Source organism: Anas platyrhynchos, chromosome 2 (assembly GCF_047663525.1).
Source record: "Anas platyrhynchos isolate ZD024472 breed Pekin duck chromosome 2, IASCAAS_PekinDuck_T2T, whole genome shotgun sequence".
In the NCBI taxonomy this organism is placed as follows: domain Eukaryota; kingdom Metazoa; phylum Chordata; class Aves; order Anseriformes; family Anatidae; genus Anas; species Anas platyrhynchos.
The window spans coordinates 37,493,479-37,509,822 of record NC_092588.1 but is presented as its reverse complement, the minus strand read 5'-3'; the positions used below and the strand labels follow the sequence as shown (position 1 = coordinate 37,509,822).

General features: G+C 37.5%; 1 protein-coding gene across 4 annotated transcripts in view; it reads left to right on the top strand.

Annotated features, from left to right (window-relative positions):
- NKAIN3 (sodium/potassium transporting ATPase interacting 3) overlaps window positions 1–15,958 on the top strand; it is a 376,280-nt gene extending 360,322 nt beyond the window's left edge. For 2 of the 4 annotated variants that reach the window (XM_038175190.2, XM_038175189.2), the window contains exon 6: window positions 14,951–15,958. Coding sequence is in view for 3 of the 4 variants with exons in the window: in XM_038175189.2 (XP_038031117.1) it covers window positions 14,951–14,964 (14 nt within the window). In the remaining variant the exon portion in view is untranslated. The other 2 variants (XM_038175188.2, XM_072034572.1) reach the window with 2 other exon arrangements.
- Window positions 15,959–16,344: the final 386 nt, after the last annotated feature.

Below are 16,344 nucleotides of genomic sequence, written 5' to 3'. Positions count from 1 at the left end.
TCTCTGATGCCATCAGGCTTTCAATCCTTCATAAAATAATCCTTCTAACTTCCTCCTATTTGTAAGCCATGAATTGTTGTCTGTATTTTGTACTTTTCAAATTTTTTTAGTTGTAGTATTTCAATAGTCCTAATTTTCAGGATATAAAAGAAGTAGGATTCATAACAAGAGATGTTGTCTTATTAAATCTGTTGATTTAGCTAATACAGTTTTCCAGTTGCATCTGCTGGTCATAAAAAGTATCACCTCTCCATAGAAACCTTACTTTTCAAGAATAGAATAGCATAGCATAGCATAGCATAGCATAGCATAGCATAGCATAGCATAGCTCAGTTGGAAGGGACCTTCAGCAATCATTGCGTCCAACTGCCTGACCATTTATTTCATGACTAACCAAAAATTAAAGCATATTATATAATTAAAACATATATTGTTCAAATGTCTCTTGAACACTGACAGACAAGGGGCTTCAACAACCTCTCTAGGAAGCCTGTTCCAGTGTCTTTACCTCCGTGGTAAAGAAATTTTTCCTAATATCCAGTCTGAACCTCCCCTGGTACAGCTTTGTGCTGTTACCACATGTCCTGTCATTGGTTCCTAGGGAGCAGAGGCCAGCACCTCTCTCTGTTTCCCCTCCTCAGGAAGGTGCAGAGAGCAGTGAGGTCACCTCTTAGCCTTTTTTTCCAGACTAGATGACCCAAGGATCCTCATCTTCTCCGTATGGGGCATCCCTTCAAGCCCTTTCATCATCTTTATTGCTTTCCTCTGGACACATTCAAGTGTCCCTGGATCCCTTGAAAGGGATTCTTTGAACGGATGTATAAATACATCTTTGTATAAATCCTGTATACATCCTTGGAAGGATGTATAAAAACATCCTTTTTATATTGTAGAGCCCAGAACTGCACACAGTACTCAAGGTGAGGCAGCACAAATGCTAAATATCTTACCAGAATCACCTCTTTTGACTTCTCGCTGTGCTGTGTTTAATACACCCCAAAATGTGGTTTGCCTTCTTGTCTGCCAGGGCACACTGCTGCCTTATGTTGAGCCTACTGTCGACTGTATTATATTTATTGCAGTTAATCTGTGTTGTTTATGTGTTTTATTAGCTCTTTATTATAACAAGACTTTTCTTATGAATCCTCTGTGATTTAGGACATATCTGGACTCAATTCAAACTTAATTTTACATTCTTTTGTCTTGAAACAGTCAATACTGACTGTTTCAATACAGTTCGTTTTGTTAGCTGAAATTTAATCTCAGTACATCTGTGTTTTTCTCAATATTACAGTTTAGGTGAAGCAAAACCAAATAATGCTGTGTTACTCTCACCATTTATAAGATGACTCTTATTCCTTGGCATTGATTTCTGCACATTTTCTTTTCCTTCATAATCATTACAATTAATCAGGACAATGTGCTATTTTGTATGACTGTAATTCAAGACTCACAAGGCTTTCATAAAAATGTATTTTTTACTTCATCTTTCTTCAGGAAGAGAATTTTTTATTGATGAAGTCAGTATTGAATTATCTTTCTTTATCATTAACAGATTGATTCACTGATGGCTTCAAAATGAGTATTAATCCTGCTACATACTCTATTCCCCTTTTGCACATTCATCTTTCTCCTAATATGAAATGATACAAACTTTCTAACAATGAGAAAACCATTTTCCTAGCCATCATGTTTTCTGACACAAAGGACATTTCTTTTTTTCCACTCCATCATAAGAAGTGTCTATCATCCACTGGCCATCGTAAGCTCCAGGCTTTTACTGCTCTATATTCTTAGGTCTATTTTCATAGCTGAGAATGTAATCATATATATTGGGTATTTTTGAAGAGCTACCTTGAGTGAGAAGAGCTTAATTAGTGAGAACGATGGTAATGCAGGAAAAAAATTTTATATATATATATATATATTAAGAGATCAGCGAGACAACTTGAAGATGAAGAAAGAGCAGGAGAAAAGCAATAACATATGAGGTACACTAGGTTTTCGCATTTGCAGAAAAGCACTTACAGAGACAAACCAGTGCTCACTGATGCACTTGGGTGTGATTAAGTAGAAGACTTACCAGGTGCTTCTGCAACAGCTCTGAAATGGAGCATAGTGGATGATCTTATTCTAGGGAAGACCAATGGCACCATAAAAGAACTTAATAATGCATTTACAGAGACTGGAGAATGCTGGTTTGACACAGATCAAGAGAAGGATTATTTTGCTGGCTTGAAAAAACAAGGGCAAAAACAAAGGGAAGACCAGAGGTCACTAGTTTTCTCCTGAAGCCCTTCCCTAACAAAACCTTGTCACATAAACCCAGTACAATCTGAAACGTAAAACAAAGTTACACAATGTTAGTGTGCCTGATACTATGGAGAAGAAAATGCAAGATCAATATTTTGCTACAAAACCTCATACCTGAACTCTCATACTAATGGAAATAAATTTCACCAGGTTTGTCAAGTTCACATTATCAAGTTTGTCAACTTAAAGATGGTAGGCTGTAACTGGACCACAGCAGTTAGCTACTAGACAGTAAGGAACGGTCAGGAAAAAGGGAGACTTTCCTGAGTGACTGCAAAAAAAATTAACAGGAAGAGTCATTAAGCAGATTTTTAAGCCCTATATTGAAAATATCGCCATTAAAAAAAAAAAAAAAAATGCAACATGGCCTGAATGTGACAGAACTGCAGTTATCTAGAGGTTTGAAGTAGATGTGTACAAATCCTTTCATTGAGAACTCCCAAAGAAAACAACACTAAATTAAAAAAATAAAAATAAAAGAGAGAGAGAGAGAGAGAGATTATAAACTAGTACACTTAAATAGCAAACTCAAAATTACTAGATCATACAGAATAGAAATGAGAGGTTAATAACATTTCCTCCCTTTGTGCCCGTGCAGTTGGAGAACCACTCTTCTCTTCTGAGTCTCAGACAGGTCACTGGCTTCTTGAATTGCAGAAAACTTTGCTCACCCTCCCCAGTCCTTATCAGTGTCTGCTCTCCATCACCTCTAAGACCCACCTGGTTTGCTGTTCCTCTCCACAGCCGAGGTTCGAGGAGCAGAGTGCCAGCATCTTGTGGTGCCTCTCTCACTTGACTCCTGTTCTGTGAACAGCACACAGGTGTACTGTCCTGAATATCCTTAGCTCACTCCCGCTCACTCTTCACAAGAGCAGTGAAGATAGAAAGATGTGAAGCAAATACTATGTCACAGAGGTTGCTAGCAGCAAAGTTCAAGAACAGTCTTCCATCACTAGAAAAGTGGGAATAAAAATCCAGAATCACTCAATGATTAAAAGGGTCCCTCCTGTCCCATAACCTAAATTATTAAAATAATGTTAATATTCTTCTGTCATGAATAGATGACATGAGCTTTCTTCTATGTACAGAAATCCAAAAGAAATTCCAATACAGAAACTCCAAATGTCACAAGCGTTTTGAAAAGCACTGCTTTATGCCAAGTATTTGATTTGTAAATACTTTGCTCTAGGAAGTTTATCTTTAATTATTCAGTAGAATTGAACAGGTTATACATTATATAAGGGGACATTAATTTTGCATACTAAAATGTCTGTGTCTTGTAGTTAAGGTTAGAAACAGCAGCTGAGATATTCTTAGATATACAATAATCAGGAAGACTTAGATGTTGTCTTAAAGTAAATATTTGGACCATACTGATAAATAACTGGAGCAAACAGAAATTGGTATGTATACAAAGAACAAAATCCAGAAATAGAGCCATGTGGGACTCAACTGACAGGGAAAAAAAAAAAAAAAAAAAAAAAAAAAAAAAAAAAAGAAAAAGAAAAATTAATAATAAGGGAACAAAACACCTAACTTGTGAATTAGCAATGAACTCTAAATGGAATAAATCAATTCCAGTTGGTCCTAGCATCTGTACTAAACATTTTTAAAAGAGGTGTGTAGTTTCTGGCACCAAACTCAGCAGCAATATAAAGCCACACTAATACATAACATATCTTCCTGAATCAAACTACCAAAAAAGATCAAAGCATATCTTCAAAAAGCAAATTCAGAGTTCTGTCTCTTCGAAGTCAGCTTGGACACATTTATTGTGAAGATCGTGTGTTAGGAGATGGGATTGAAGTTGTAGCAGCCTTCTATATTTAAGTCTTTATTCTTGACTATTCTGCCAGTTTAGAGGACTGACTGGGTATGCATAGCAAAACCTCATTGGCATTGTCTCTGTCTTGTTACTATATGAACTTAATTAGTAGGTGTAGTTTCTGGGTATTTATCATCTTCTGTGCATGGATTATTTTCCCCTACCAGCTTAATTTGTATAAATGCAGTATGGTAACATTAATGGTAAGAAAAAGAGAGATTACATACAAGGAAGAAATTCTTCACTCAGAGGGTGGTGAGGCACTGGAACAGGTTACCCAGAGAAGTTGTTGTGTTCAAGTGTTCAAGTCTAGGCTGGATGGGGCTTTGGGCAACCTGATCTAGTGGGAGGTGTTCCTGCCCATAGCAAGGATTTGGATCTGGATGATCTTTAAGGTCCCTTCCAACTCAAACCATTCTATTGAAAAAATAATAATAAAAATCCCAGAGCATTCTGCTTCAAAGGAGATTAAATTAGAAAGGGTGCCAGAGAGGAAAAAATTAATAATTAGTGAAATCGAGTGAGCTAAGATTCTTCATTTTTCTAATTTTCTTACTGTAGGAAAAAGACTATAATGACATATAAATCATATAAATCATCATGGAAAATACTTGTACCAAGTTTATTATCACCCATATTGAAAGGAATAAGAAGTTACAAATAGGAATCATTTGTAACTTTCTTTGGTCATAGGCAGAAAGAAAGCTACCATTCACTTTCTTTGAAACAATCTTATTTTAGAACTAGCAATAACACCTTTAAATACAAGCCTTGGGGGAAGAAGGGAGAGAGGGGGAAGCTTTATTTGTTTGAAGTGGTTTTAGATATATTTTCCATATGATTTTTTTCCACAAATAAATGACAAGTTATTTAGACATTAGTCATTAGTCAAGTATTTTAGTCATCAAGACAAAATTTAAGAAAAATGAGGAACAGAATAGTGACCTATATAGGAAGAAAATGCATCATCAGAAATATTTCATTAGGACAGCCTGGCAGAAGAATAATATAAGCTGTAGTCATGCAGACATGTATGGGATGTCTGATGCCCAAGCTGATTTGATTTGCTAAATAGATGAACCTTTGATATGTATTTAGAAAGAATACAGTAAAACATTTTAAACCAAAATGGAAAACTAGTCCTCAACAACTCAAGCTTCAAGTATGGATTTGCAGATAGCGCATCATGAAAAAATGGTGTTTGCTTAAGCCTAAAAGAAAGAATCCCTACATATTTGCTGCTTTTTCTGGTTCTATATTAGTGTTAAGTACTCGAGATACGTATTTTTTTCTATAGACCTTATGGGTGATGACCATACTCTACCAGGAACTTTTACCCTGTAATGGGCGTGAGTCCTTAATGACTTGAAAGTGATAGATAAATATTTCCTTTAAGAAAATACATGTAATCAGGCAGCCTGCCTTTTACCTTCAATAGTGGGTTTAAATAGCTGCCAAAGACATGGCATGGAAAATGTTTTGGAAAGATTTTTTTCAGATTCAGGACTGGGGAAACTGGGATGAGAAGGTTTGAGCCACCTTCACCTCCTAACATCTTTGATGTTTTTCAAACTTCTTTCATCTTATTGGGCAGCTGCATCCTTAGAGAATAAAAAATCTGAACATCTGATATGAATATCTTGGTTGTCAAAACACTAATAAAATTAGAAGAGAGTTCAGTAGCAGAGATCATAGTTAAGATTTCCATACCGGTTTAAGGCAGCTTGTGAGAGAGTGTTTCCTTCAGTGCAGTCCTGCAGAGAAGTGTGGTGATGAGAGTAGGGCTCACATTTTAAAATGTGGGGCAGTTTTAAAAGGTGAAGACTAAAAGGAAAATTTGGTGCCAAATCATAATAATTAGAGTGGAACCATGAAATATTCCCCTTCCAGCTTCTGGTTATAAAAGTTTATGCAAGAGGTTGTTTCTCAGTAGTTTGCTACCACTTCTTCCTGTCTTCATCTTATTACTATCTTCTAATACTTCGCAGAGACAGAAAAACAATCACAGTGGCACATTATTACTGATGTGTCTTTTTCTTCCTTTCTTAATTGTCTTGTACATGTTTTCCCTCCTTTAGACCTCTCCATAAATAAGAAGCTATTCTGGGTATCCTGCAAAGCAATGTGTGAGTCTTCTGCCACATGACTAGAGGCTCAACTACTCAGATGTAATATGAAGTCTGATGGTATTGGCTCCCAACAGATACCTGGATCAATCTGAGTAGTTCAGATATAAGAACAGTGTATCTTTTGACGAAACTGAAAAAGTGGAGACCTAATGGGAAAACAAACAAACAAACCAAACCCACAGATGCTTATCTGGAAAGTTTATATATGCTCCAAGTGCAGTGGGAAAAAATGCAATGCAAAATAGTATTTGGAGCCCCATTGATTAAGAAAATCTTCTGTACATAAAAGCACACAGGCAAGTAGCTTCTAGCCTGCCACTCTGCAACAGGGGACAGATGAAGGTGCTATCCACTCCAGCCATCATTTTGAGGGCTTATCCTGATTTATAAAATGGAGAGGCAAACATCAAGAGAATCTAATCTATTTCAGCACAAGAAGCTGCAACTTTTACTAAGATTTATGCTATCTGCATATCACTGCTCTGTTCATACCCTGCACCTTCCTCCAGACACACTTAGGATGTGCCAGCTTTGAAAGGAGAAATTAGTAATATACCTATAAGTATACCTATATACCTATAGGCTGACAAGCTCTGGCAGCTGTTTGCACAGGGCCTGCTAGCAGGTCAGTGGGATACTGCCAGAGAAGCTGAATTACAGATGAGAGAGTAGTAAAGGAGAAGGGATTTTTTCAGATGTCTGATTCTTCTGTGCTACCTTCAAAAGAAGAGGAAATTTTTGGCATATGGGTGAATGCACTGCATTAATAGTAGTGAGGCATACCTAAATGTCATCCTTCTACAAAAGAATAACCCTCAGAATTACTGATGACAGTGGATACACCTTCTTCAGCTAGCAGCATGTTGCACTTTTCTCACTCAGACAGATTATGACAACTATTCCTCTGATATGGCCCATGAGTGAATGAACATCATTTTAATGGACTACCCACAGTGGGCAGCCAGCACAAATTTGCACTTCCAAGCCCAGCAGGTAGTGAACTCTAAAAGAACATTTCACACTGGCCATTAAGCATCCAGCATGACCACAAAACTGAGGTGACACAAGGAGAGAAAAATTCCCTGGGAATATGGATCATGTTTTGCAGCCAGCTGCAGATAAAATAACCAGTTTCTGCTGTAACCTGCTATTATCTGTGGGGTGCTAAAAAATCCTCTCCCTAGGATTTTAAGTTACTCTCTGCATGAATGTAGTTAATGACTGGACTCCATGGGGTGTTTCTTGTTTAGTGACTGAATATCTCTACTGATGACATGTTGCTTTAAAAAAAAAAAAATAATAATAAAGCACAGAACTATAGAACTGTATAGAAAATGATTTTATTTTTCATTGAACTTCCAGTTCTATGCAGCTTTCTGAAGTTAATTGTTGTAATCCTAAAACTGTATGGCAGGTATTATCCATAATCCATTAGTCAGGAATAAACAAAATCAGTTATTCAATATCAGCCCTAAACTAATGTTTTCCCCTTGGGAAACCTATACAAATGTTATTGCTCTTTACTTTTTCCCAATTAAACATGCATACATCTCTTTATATGTATGTATCCTAAAATTTCAGTCAATGTAAAGTTTCATTTAACGGCCCTCCGCAGTCTTAGTCCTGGCAGTCTTCTAGACATAAATGCTGAAAATATCAGGTAAAATCAGAGAAAATTTTTAGAATGAAAAGTAACAATCCAAATAACTGATGATGACTCTTCATATTAAAGAGCTATCAGCCATAAAATAGAGTGCATAATAGAAAATGGCACATTCCATTGTCTTGTATGATAGAGCAGCTTCTTGCTTTGAGAATTATCTTCACATGAATTTTAAGTCAAACTTCAGCTTTAGTACTATAAAATACATCTTTCATTGCAAAATAAAAAGCCTCAGCTAAACGGATTTGAACAGCTCATCTCAAAACTTTTCTGATGGTGCTATTAAATATGTTTTCTTTGTCAGACAAAGACACATCTATGTTGCCAATCATTAATACATACCGATTTCATGTCTTTCTCCAAGAGACCTGCTTGTAGAACTAGTTATTTTAAATTCTCTCCCTGCTTACAGTTGCAGATTATGTTGGTGATTGCTGAGAGGAATGATGTGTAGTTCTGAAGTGGTGAATTATCTCAAAAGCATACTTGCTAACTCTTTCTATCGTATCCTCAGGGGAAAAAAAATCCTCTTCAGAGAGCAGGGAAAACTAAGGTGTATAAATAACCACACACACACATAAATAACAATAAAAAAGAATCTATTACCACAGACACGATTTCTTCCAAAAATGAACCAGTAATGTTTTGCATTATACATCTAGATATTTTATAAATCAGTTTTTACAAGAGTATATCTGCAAATGTATCTCTTGGTCCCATTAGTGCTTAGAGCAATTTTGACTTTTGGTGTTTTATTTTGTTATAGCATTCTGAAGGGGGGCTGCAACATGAAAGAAAAGCAGTATAAGGAGAAGGTGAAAATAGGTTGGGTCTGACACTCAGACTGGGCTAGCTGGTGAGCATAATGTCCTGTTCAAGCAGTTTTAAGAAATACTCTTGCAGCTGAGGGGATGCTGCATGATTGAAATACATCAAGTTCAGTTTTCATCTAAGCTACTCCTTTTCTGGGCTCAAGAGGAGAGGCAATTAAAATCAGCAGCACCACTTCCACAGATTTTGCAGGACATTTCATCAGTCCTTCAGTCTCTAAACCTCATTTCTCCATCCCCCTCAGCCTCAATGAGCACTCTTTCTCTGTTTGCCTTGTACATACAGTGCTGGGAAAGGGGCTGTTTCATATTAGGTGCTATGGTGGTTTTATTCAACTAGACAGCTGAGCTCCACCACAACCACTTTCTCACCCATCATCCTCAAAGGGAAAGGGGGAGAAGATACGATGGAAAGGGCTCCAGGGTTGAGATAAGGACAGGGAGATCACTCAACAATTATCATTACAGGCAAAACTGACTCAGCATAGGGAGATTAATCTAATTTATTACCTATTACTAACAAGCTAGAACAGTGAGAAAAAAAGCAAGCTAAAACCACCTCCCCCCCTGTTGCTCTCTTCCACCTCCTATCCCCAAGAGGTGCAGGGGAACGGGGAATGGGGGCTGCAGACAGCCCCTGATGCTTCGTCTCCACCGCTCCTTCATGGTCACTCTCTGCCCCTGCTCCACATGGATGCCGTCCTTCCTGAACTGAGCCTGCGGGGGCTGCCCACAGGCAGCAGCTCTTCCAGAACTGCTCCCACACGGCTCCGTACCATAGGGTCCATCCCCAAGGAGCAAACTGCTCCAGCACGGGTCCCCCACGGGTGGGCGGCAGCTCCCCGCAGACCCCCTGCTCCTGCGTGGGCTCCTCTCCACGGGCTGCAGCTCCGGCCCGGGGCCTGCTCCTGCAGGGGCTCTCCATGAGCCGCAGCCTCCTCCAGGCCACCTCCACCTGCTCCACCAGGGACTCCTCTATGGGCCACGGGCTGCTCCATGTGGGACCCATGGGCTGCAGGGGGACAGCCTGCTCCACCAGGGGCCTCTCCACAGGCCACAGGGGAACTGCTGCTGCCTGCCTGGAGCACCTCCTGCCCTCCTGCTGCACTGACCTGGGGAGCTGCAGGGCTGCTTCTCACCACTCTCCCATCTGCTGTTGCACACCATTTTTTTTGTTTTTCTTTTCCCTTTCTTAAATCTGCTTTCCCAGAGGCCCAACCAACATCGCTCACTGTCTCAGCTCACTGTGGCCAGCAGCAGATCCATTGTGGAGCTGGCTCTGATCTGACATGGGGAAGCTGCTGGGCTCTGCTCATAGAGGCCACCCCTACAGCCCCCCACTACCAAAACCTTGCCACATAAACCCAGTACAGGTCCTCATACAGTGATTAACATGATGAGGACATAAATTCAGTTTAGGACTTATAAATGTGTTTGTGTATAAACAAATAAAGGCAGTTGCCTTTCATGTGACCAAAGAATCCTAATGTGATGTGATTGTCAGCTCTACATTGCTTCTGTAAAAAGCCCTCCTAAATCATCAGAAAAATCATATTCATCCTGAACTTGCTTTTAGATTTCTGTGGTAGCTTGGAACTGTGTCTTCTTGAAGCTGTTGAAAATCTTACCAAGAGTAGCAAGATACAAGATTTAGACTAAAGCATTGTAATTTAAAAATCATTATGACCGTAAAGGGAACCAAAAACTTATCAAGGGCAGATATCCCCACATAGTTTCTGACAGAAATGTTGAAAGAAATTGGAAGGATTCTGAAAAGACTTACTGTCCCCCCAAATTCAGAGAAGATTCTGCTGCTTCTTCACATCGACCTATCTATTTATTCTCAACTCAGTGGGCTCATTGGTTTGTCTTGTTTCCTTACATTCATGAGAGTCCATTGGTTTATGAAAGTTGGGGAGAAATTAGGTTCATGAACTAAATAGTTTCCACCACTAAATTTCTAAACACTTCAAAAGGAGCAGAATCTGAATTTTGAAATTTATGCTGAGATTGCTTTTGAAACAAGAAGCTAAATTATTCCACAGTAGTTTTTATCTACGTACTCATCAGATATGTGAATAAGCATGTGTGCTGAAAGAAGCATGCATGTTTGGTCAGACAGCTGCTGCCTTGCACAGTGCTATGTGGACGTTGTAGATGACAGACCACAGAGCCTCTGGAAGACACTTCCACAGTATTTTTACTTGTTTATTTCTGTTCTGCAAACCTGTGCATGTGTTTACTATTTTTTTAATATAATTTGTCCATACTTATTTTTCAGTTGACATACTTTCATTTCCATTTGTTCATTTCTGGCACTGTTGTATTTTCAGTTGATTTCATAGGCGGACTTGACACATACTCCTACCGACAGCCCCCCCAGGAGCATGTTGAGTTAAAGCCTGTAAAGCCTGTAGGTAAGGTTCTGGTCCTATGGACCACATTAATCCTTCTAACTGGACTGAAAGCTAACTTTCTCCTGAAATAATTTTGGCATGAGGTTACTAATAATTTTACTTCAATTAGAACTTAACTAAAAAATAATCCACATAAAACATGTTAGTAAGGACACTTTGTCATTGATGATGACATTGATGATCTGCTAAAACAAGGATTAGTAAATATCACCACGTCTGCTGTGACATGCCTTGGCTTAACACAAGGAGAGGCTTGCAGTAAAGGATGGAATTGTTTCCTGCTGACTTTTCAGCAAAAAGAGAGCTAGTTTATGGCTCCTGCTTCATAAATTTTAATGGGATTAACCCATTTATAGAAAAACAGAACTTTCTAGCTACTTGAAAACAAATGCTTGCTGAAAAAATCTGTAGAGTTTCATTGAAGCTTCATTATCTCTGTTGTCAGTTAAGATACTGGAAGAAAAAATGTTTGCTGAAAAACTGCTAGTTGGCTTAAAATCTATCTGTAGAGTTTCATTGAAACTTCATTATCTCTTTGTTATCAGTTATGAAAATCACAGTTTTTATAGAGTCCTTCTATGAAGTACTCTCTGCTACCTAATGAATTAATTTGGATACATATCTGTTCATTTTACATGTATATGAAATATAGTGTTAGCAGTACATATATTTTGGCAGAAGCTAAGATAAATTTAAATAGATGATATTTCATAGTGTTACTGGTAAAACAGAAGATGTTCATTTGGAGATCTTCTTAGATATTTGTAAGTTGTTGCCTCGATGCTTTCCATCTTTAAATTTATCTTTGGGCCTTTCGTGCATCTTAAATGCAGCACAAAACCCAAGTGCAGCTAACTGACTGAACTTGATCTAATGACTTACTATATTTTAATTATCACTTAAGAGAATTAAAATGAGTTTGAAGGTCTTTCTTGGTGTATGTATGGTTACATGTTCTAGGAGTTTTAATTTAAAGACAGTTGCTAACAAAATGCTTTGAGTGGGCACTTGACACCTGAACTCTGCTTGAGACTTTGCTAATATTTGCATGTTTTGTAAATACATTTTACACATGCTGCAGCTTTCAGTTTGCAGGAAAAAAAAAAAATATATTCAAATTTAGTGAGTAAAAATTGTAGGATTATGAAAGCCAAGAAAAGAGAAAAGTCCTATTTCAGTGTGATAGTACATGTTAGAACAGGAAGAAATATCACATTAAAACAACAACAAGAACAACAACAACAACAAATAATGAGGAGTTTGACATGATAATAAGTATACTCTCTGTGTTGGAATATGTATTTTCAGTAATATTTCTCTAGGTCCTGGCTTTACTGCATTTTATATAGGAAAGACGATGGCAGAAAGGAGGTTTGACCATTCTTAATATGATGCTTGAGAATGAAAATATGAAATTGGTGTCTGGGAAGAAGAAAGCCACAGCTACAACATTTACACCTCTCCATAAACAATTTTAATCTCTAAAGCTGTGTTGAGGTTAGTTTTAAAACAGTCGTTGAGCAAACTCAGTGTAACTAAAGGAGAAAAAAAAAATCAGGAAGTATTTATATATACATTCCTCTAAAATCTGTTCATTTATGTTAAAAAAAAAAAAAAGAGAGAATTTTTTCTTTGTTAGGAGATTTAGGTTAAATAGCTTGGAGGATATGGGGAATGTTGGTGAGCTTTTTATACTGGAAAATGAGTAGCGTCTTCCCATTTCCTATGGATAGGTATTCTTGTTCAGTTGGAAGGATCTTATCTGGCTTCTTTATGGCTGCTAGAAGTATAAAACTGTAAAACAAATAAACAAATTACATTGTATTTTCTTCTTTATTGATGTTATGTTTTTAGGCACTGAAAGCTACAGAAAGCATCTTTACTCAAGCAAGGAGGAAAAATAATATGAGTGATCAAAGTCTGACTTAAATTGCTGGAAACCATTTGAACAGTCAGAGGATTGTGACAGAAATTTGCAGATGCTTATCCGTCTGCAGCACATCAGCCTTCCTGAGTTCTTTTAAGAAGTTAATTGCTATCAATATCAGTTATATGTAGTCTGAAAATCCATAGTATCCCTAAGAAATGTGACTGCTGATATCCAGTGAAAAACTCCATTTCTATTCACTGAGAAGTGAACATGAATAATGCCTGTTAAATACATTAAAAGCCTTAATAAAGGTTATAGATCTTTTGCTATCTTCACCATTTTACTCATGGGAAAGATTAGTGTGATGCTCTTTATAGAGAAAAGCTTGGCTATATACCCCGCTTTCTCATCCCTTTCATGTCCCTTCTTTCATTCATAAATTAACTAAAAATAAGACATTGAAAAAAAAAAAAAAAGGCTCTGTGGCCTCATTGAATGTATGTAGAAGACATTCTCTGTTTTTATTGAGTGCCCATACTCAGTATGATACCTGCTTGGTGCTACAATAATTGCTAATCATTAACAAGTCTAAGAGTCATTTTCCTTTTCATCTCTGAGTATACATGTAGATTAAATTTGAATCTGTGCTCACAGGGAATATTTTTAAACACAAATATGAACAACCATAGCATGTCTGCTGTCAGTTCTGCCTATAACTCCATTAGGCCATTGGACTAGCAGAAGGAGAATCTTTGCCCTGAACCATGCAGTTTCAATTAAAATGTGGCGGGAGGGACAACAGAGGGAGTGGAAAAAGATTGTCAAGTTCTTGGGACTGAAACACATGGGCTTTAAAGAAGACTGTTGTATTTTCATTTGTTTCAAGCACAATATCTAAAGCCAGGTCACCTAGTAGTAATTAAAATTGCTTCCACTGCTAGATGTAAAATAGAGAAGTATGGAGATACAAAATCAAAACAAAACAGAATGTTGCATTTTAATTTCATTGTTTTGTTTTGTTTCATTATGATTATTAATGATTTGAAGAAATTAAAAATGTTGCATTTTGGTTTGCACTTGGGTTTCTTATTGCTGTTAGTATCTGGCTGCAGAAGTTAAACTTTACATGTCCACCATTACTGCTGGGATGAGTAGATCTGATTCATTGCTACTATACTTTTGGGTAGCCTTGTCTGGACAGACACTGAACCCCTAATTCCAAAGAAGACAGACCGTTTCTAGAGATGTTCTTAGCTTCTGCTTGTGGGATTGATGCAGTGCCTGAGAAACGGCCAATGGAAAGGCTACCGCTCTATGATGGGTCTGTGTGATCCTGCCCTGTTTGTATCTTCTCCTGAGAGCCTAGCCACCATGAAATCACTATGAAAAGCCACCACAGATTTTCCAAAATTATCCAAGTGAACACAGCTTACAGGCAGACACTAATATACATAGATTCATCAGGCAGGTGACTGTGATGAAGACTGTAAATGTGTGAGTCCAGCTGAAACGTACATTTGTAATCAGATGAGAATTCTATAACCTGGTGAATATACATCTTAACGCTGTTAAAATTCTGAAAATAATTTATTATTATGTGAGCTTCAGGCATTTTTCATCACCTCCTGTATTTTTCCCAAAATGTTTTTGTTTTTGTTTTTGTTTTTGTTTTTGTTTTTGCTTTTGTGGTATGCATGGTGCAAAGCTACCACTTTGTAATCAGCCTTTCATTTTTGACCTTTTATCTGTGTCTTACAGCCAGGGAAATTAGTTTCTAGAGGTGTTTTATCCACTTGTTCATTAGTTACTAACCTGTCAGCTGCTGTGAACGTACATCTCACAAATAAGAAGATGTACTGAACAGGTTTTCATTTGTAAGTAATTCATATATTCTGTTTTATAGGTCGAAGTAAGTAATGAGCATTGACTCAAGACTTCTGCTGTTGTAGCTGAAGAAACAGATTTTAGAAGAAAAGACCAACCTTGTGACTCATCCTTCTGGAAGAAACCCACCATCCGTTTCTCACGGCATGTGGATTGTTCTTCCCACAGGCTCAGTGTCATTATCAGCATTGTTATTTGGTAGATCCTTGTAGATTATCTGGAATTTTTGAATGATTTACTTATATGGACACTTGTAAATTGTAAATTTTTTCTTTTTTAATTTTAATATTTTTACAACAGTTAGTGTTGAGGCATTAAAACAAAACCTGTGAAAACTAAGAGAAGGATGCATCTTCCTCAAGGAAGACAGTATTTTTTAATTGACAGAATCATACTGTGCCTGGTCAAGATTGTATCAGTAAACAGTGATTTTGACTCCAAAACATCCAGCATGAGTCAAACCCTAACAGTGTAAAAGAGATCATTTCAATGCTGTATTTAAAATCCACAATGTCCACTCCTTGTATTTTCTTAACTGCTGTATGCAGTAGGAATTGATTTATGACTCTTCTTAGCCAGATGTTCCAGCACTAATGTACTCATCTCATTATTGCAATTCATATATGGCTCCTTCTCCTTCCCTAATCTCTTTTTTCCTGAGCCCATCAACAATAGTGTCTCTAATTTGAGAAGTAGAATGACCACTCTTTGGATGTCAGTATCTAGGAACCTTTAAGTCCAGGGCTCTTTAGGTGTCTAGGTTTTGCACATTTTTAAACTCTTTTCCTCCCTTCTCCCAGGAAGAAGCCAAGCATGAATGTACAGTATAAGGCACCAACTGCAGCCTTAGAAGCCTCTGGGGACTAACTTTTTTCTTAATTTAAAAGTAAACAAGCAAACCTGAAAATGTGTATAAAAATTTGTAAAGTTACTTGTAAATACTTCTAGACAAAGAACATGTATGTAACTCTGTGGTATTTTGTTTTCTATTATGTCACCACTAGCATAAAGTGATACACAAAAGCTACTTTCTTTGGGCAACTGGTAGTCTTTTTACCAGAATTCTGTGTTTCTTTCTTCTTAATTGCTATTTAAAATAGTGTGCGTAGTTGTATACACCAGACAGTTATGTCTCTCCACAGAGCGTATGTGCCTCAGTATCAGCATAAATTCATCAGGGTTGTGGGGCATTTGTGCTTTCTCATTTTGTGGTTTCTTTGGTGGGATTGTCAGGAAGGACATTCCTTTCAATATGTATATCTCCACCTCTCAAATAGGAGCTGAACTAAGGGCCTTCGTAAATGCCCTAAATAGTATTCGGTTGGTAATTTCTGGTCCAACAGCATTCAGATTCTCAGTTTCCAGTCTTCTCTTGAAGGATGCATCCCCTGTCTTTTCCAGTCTGAGCAGATG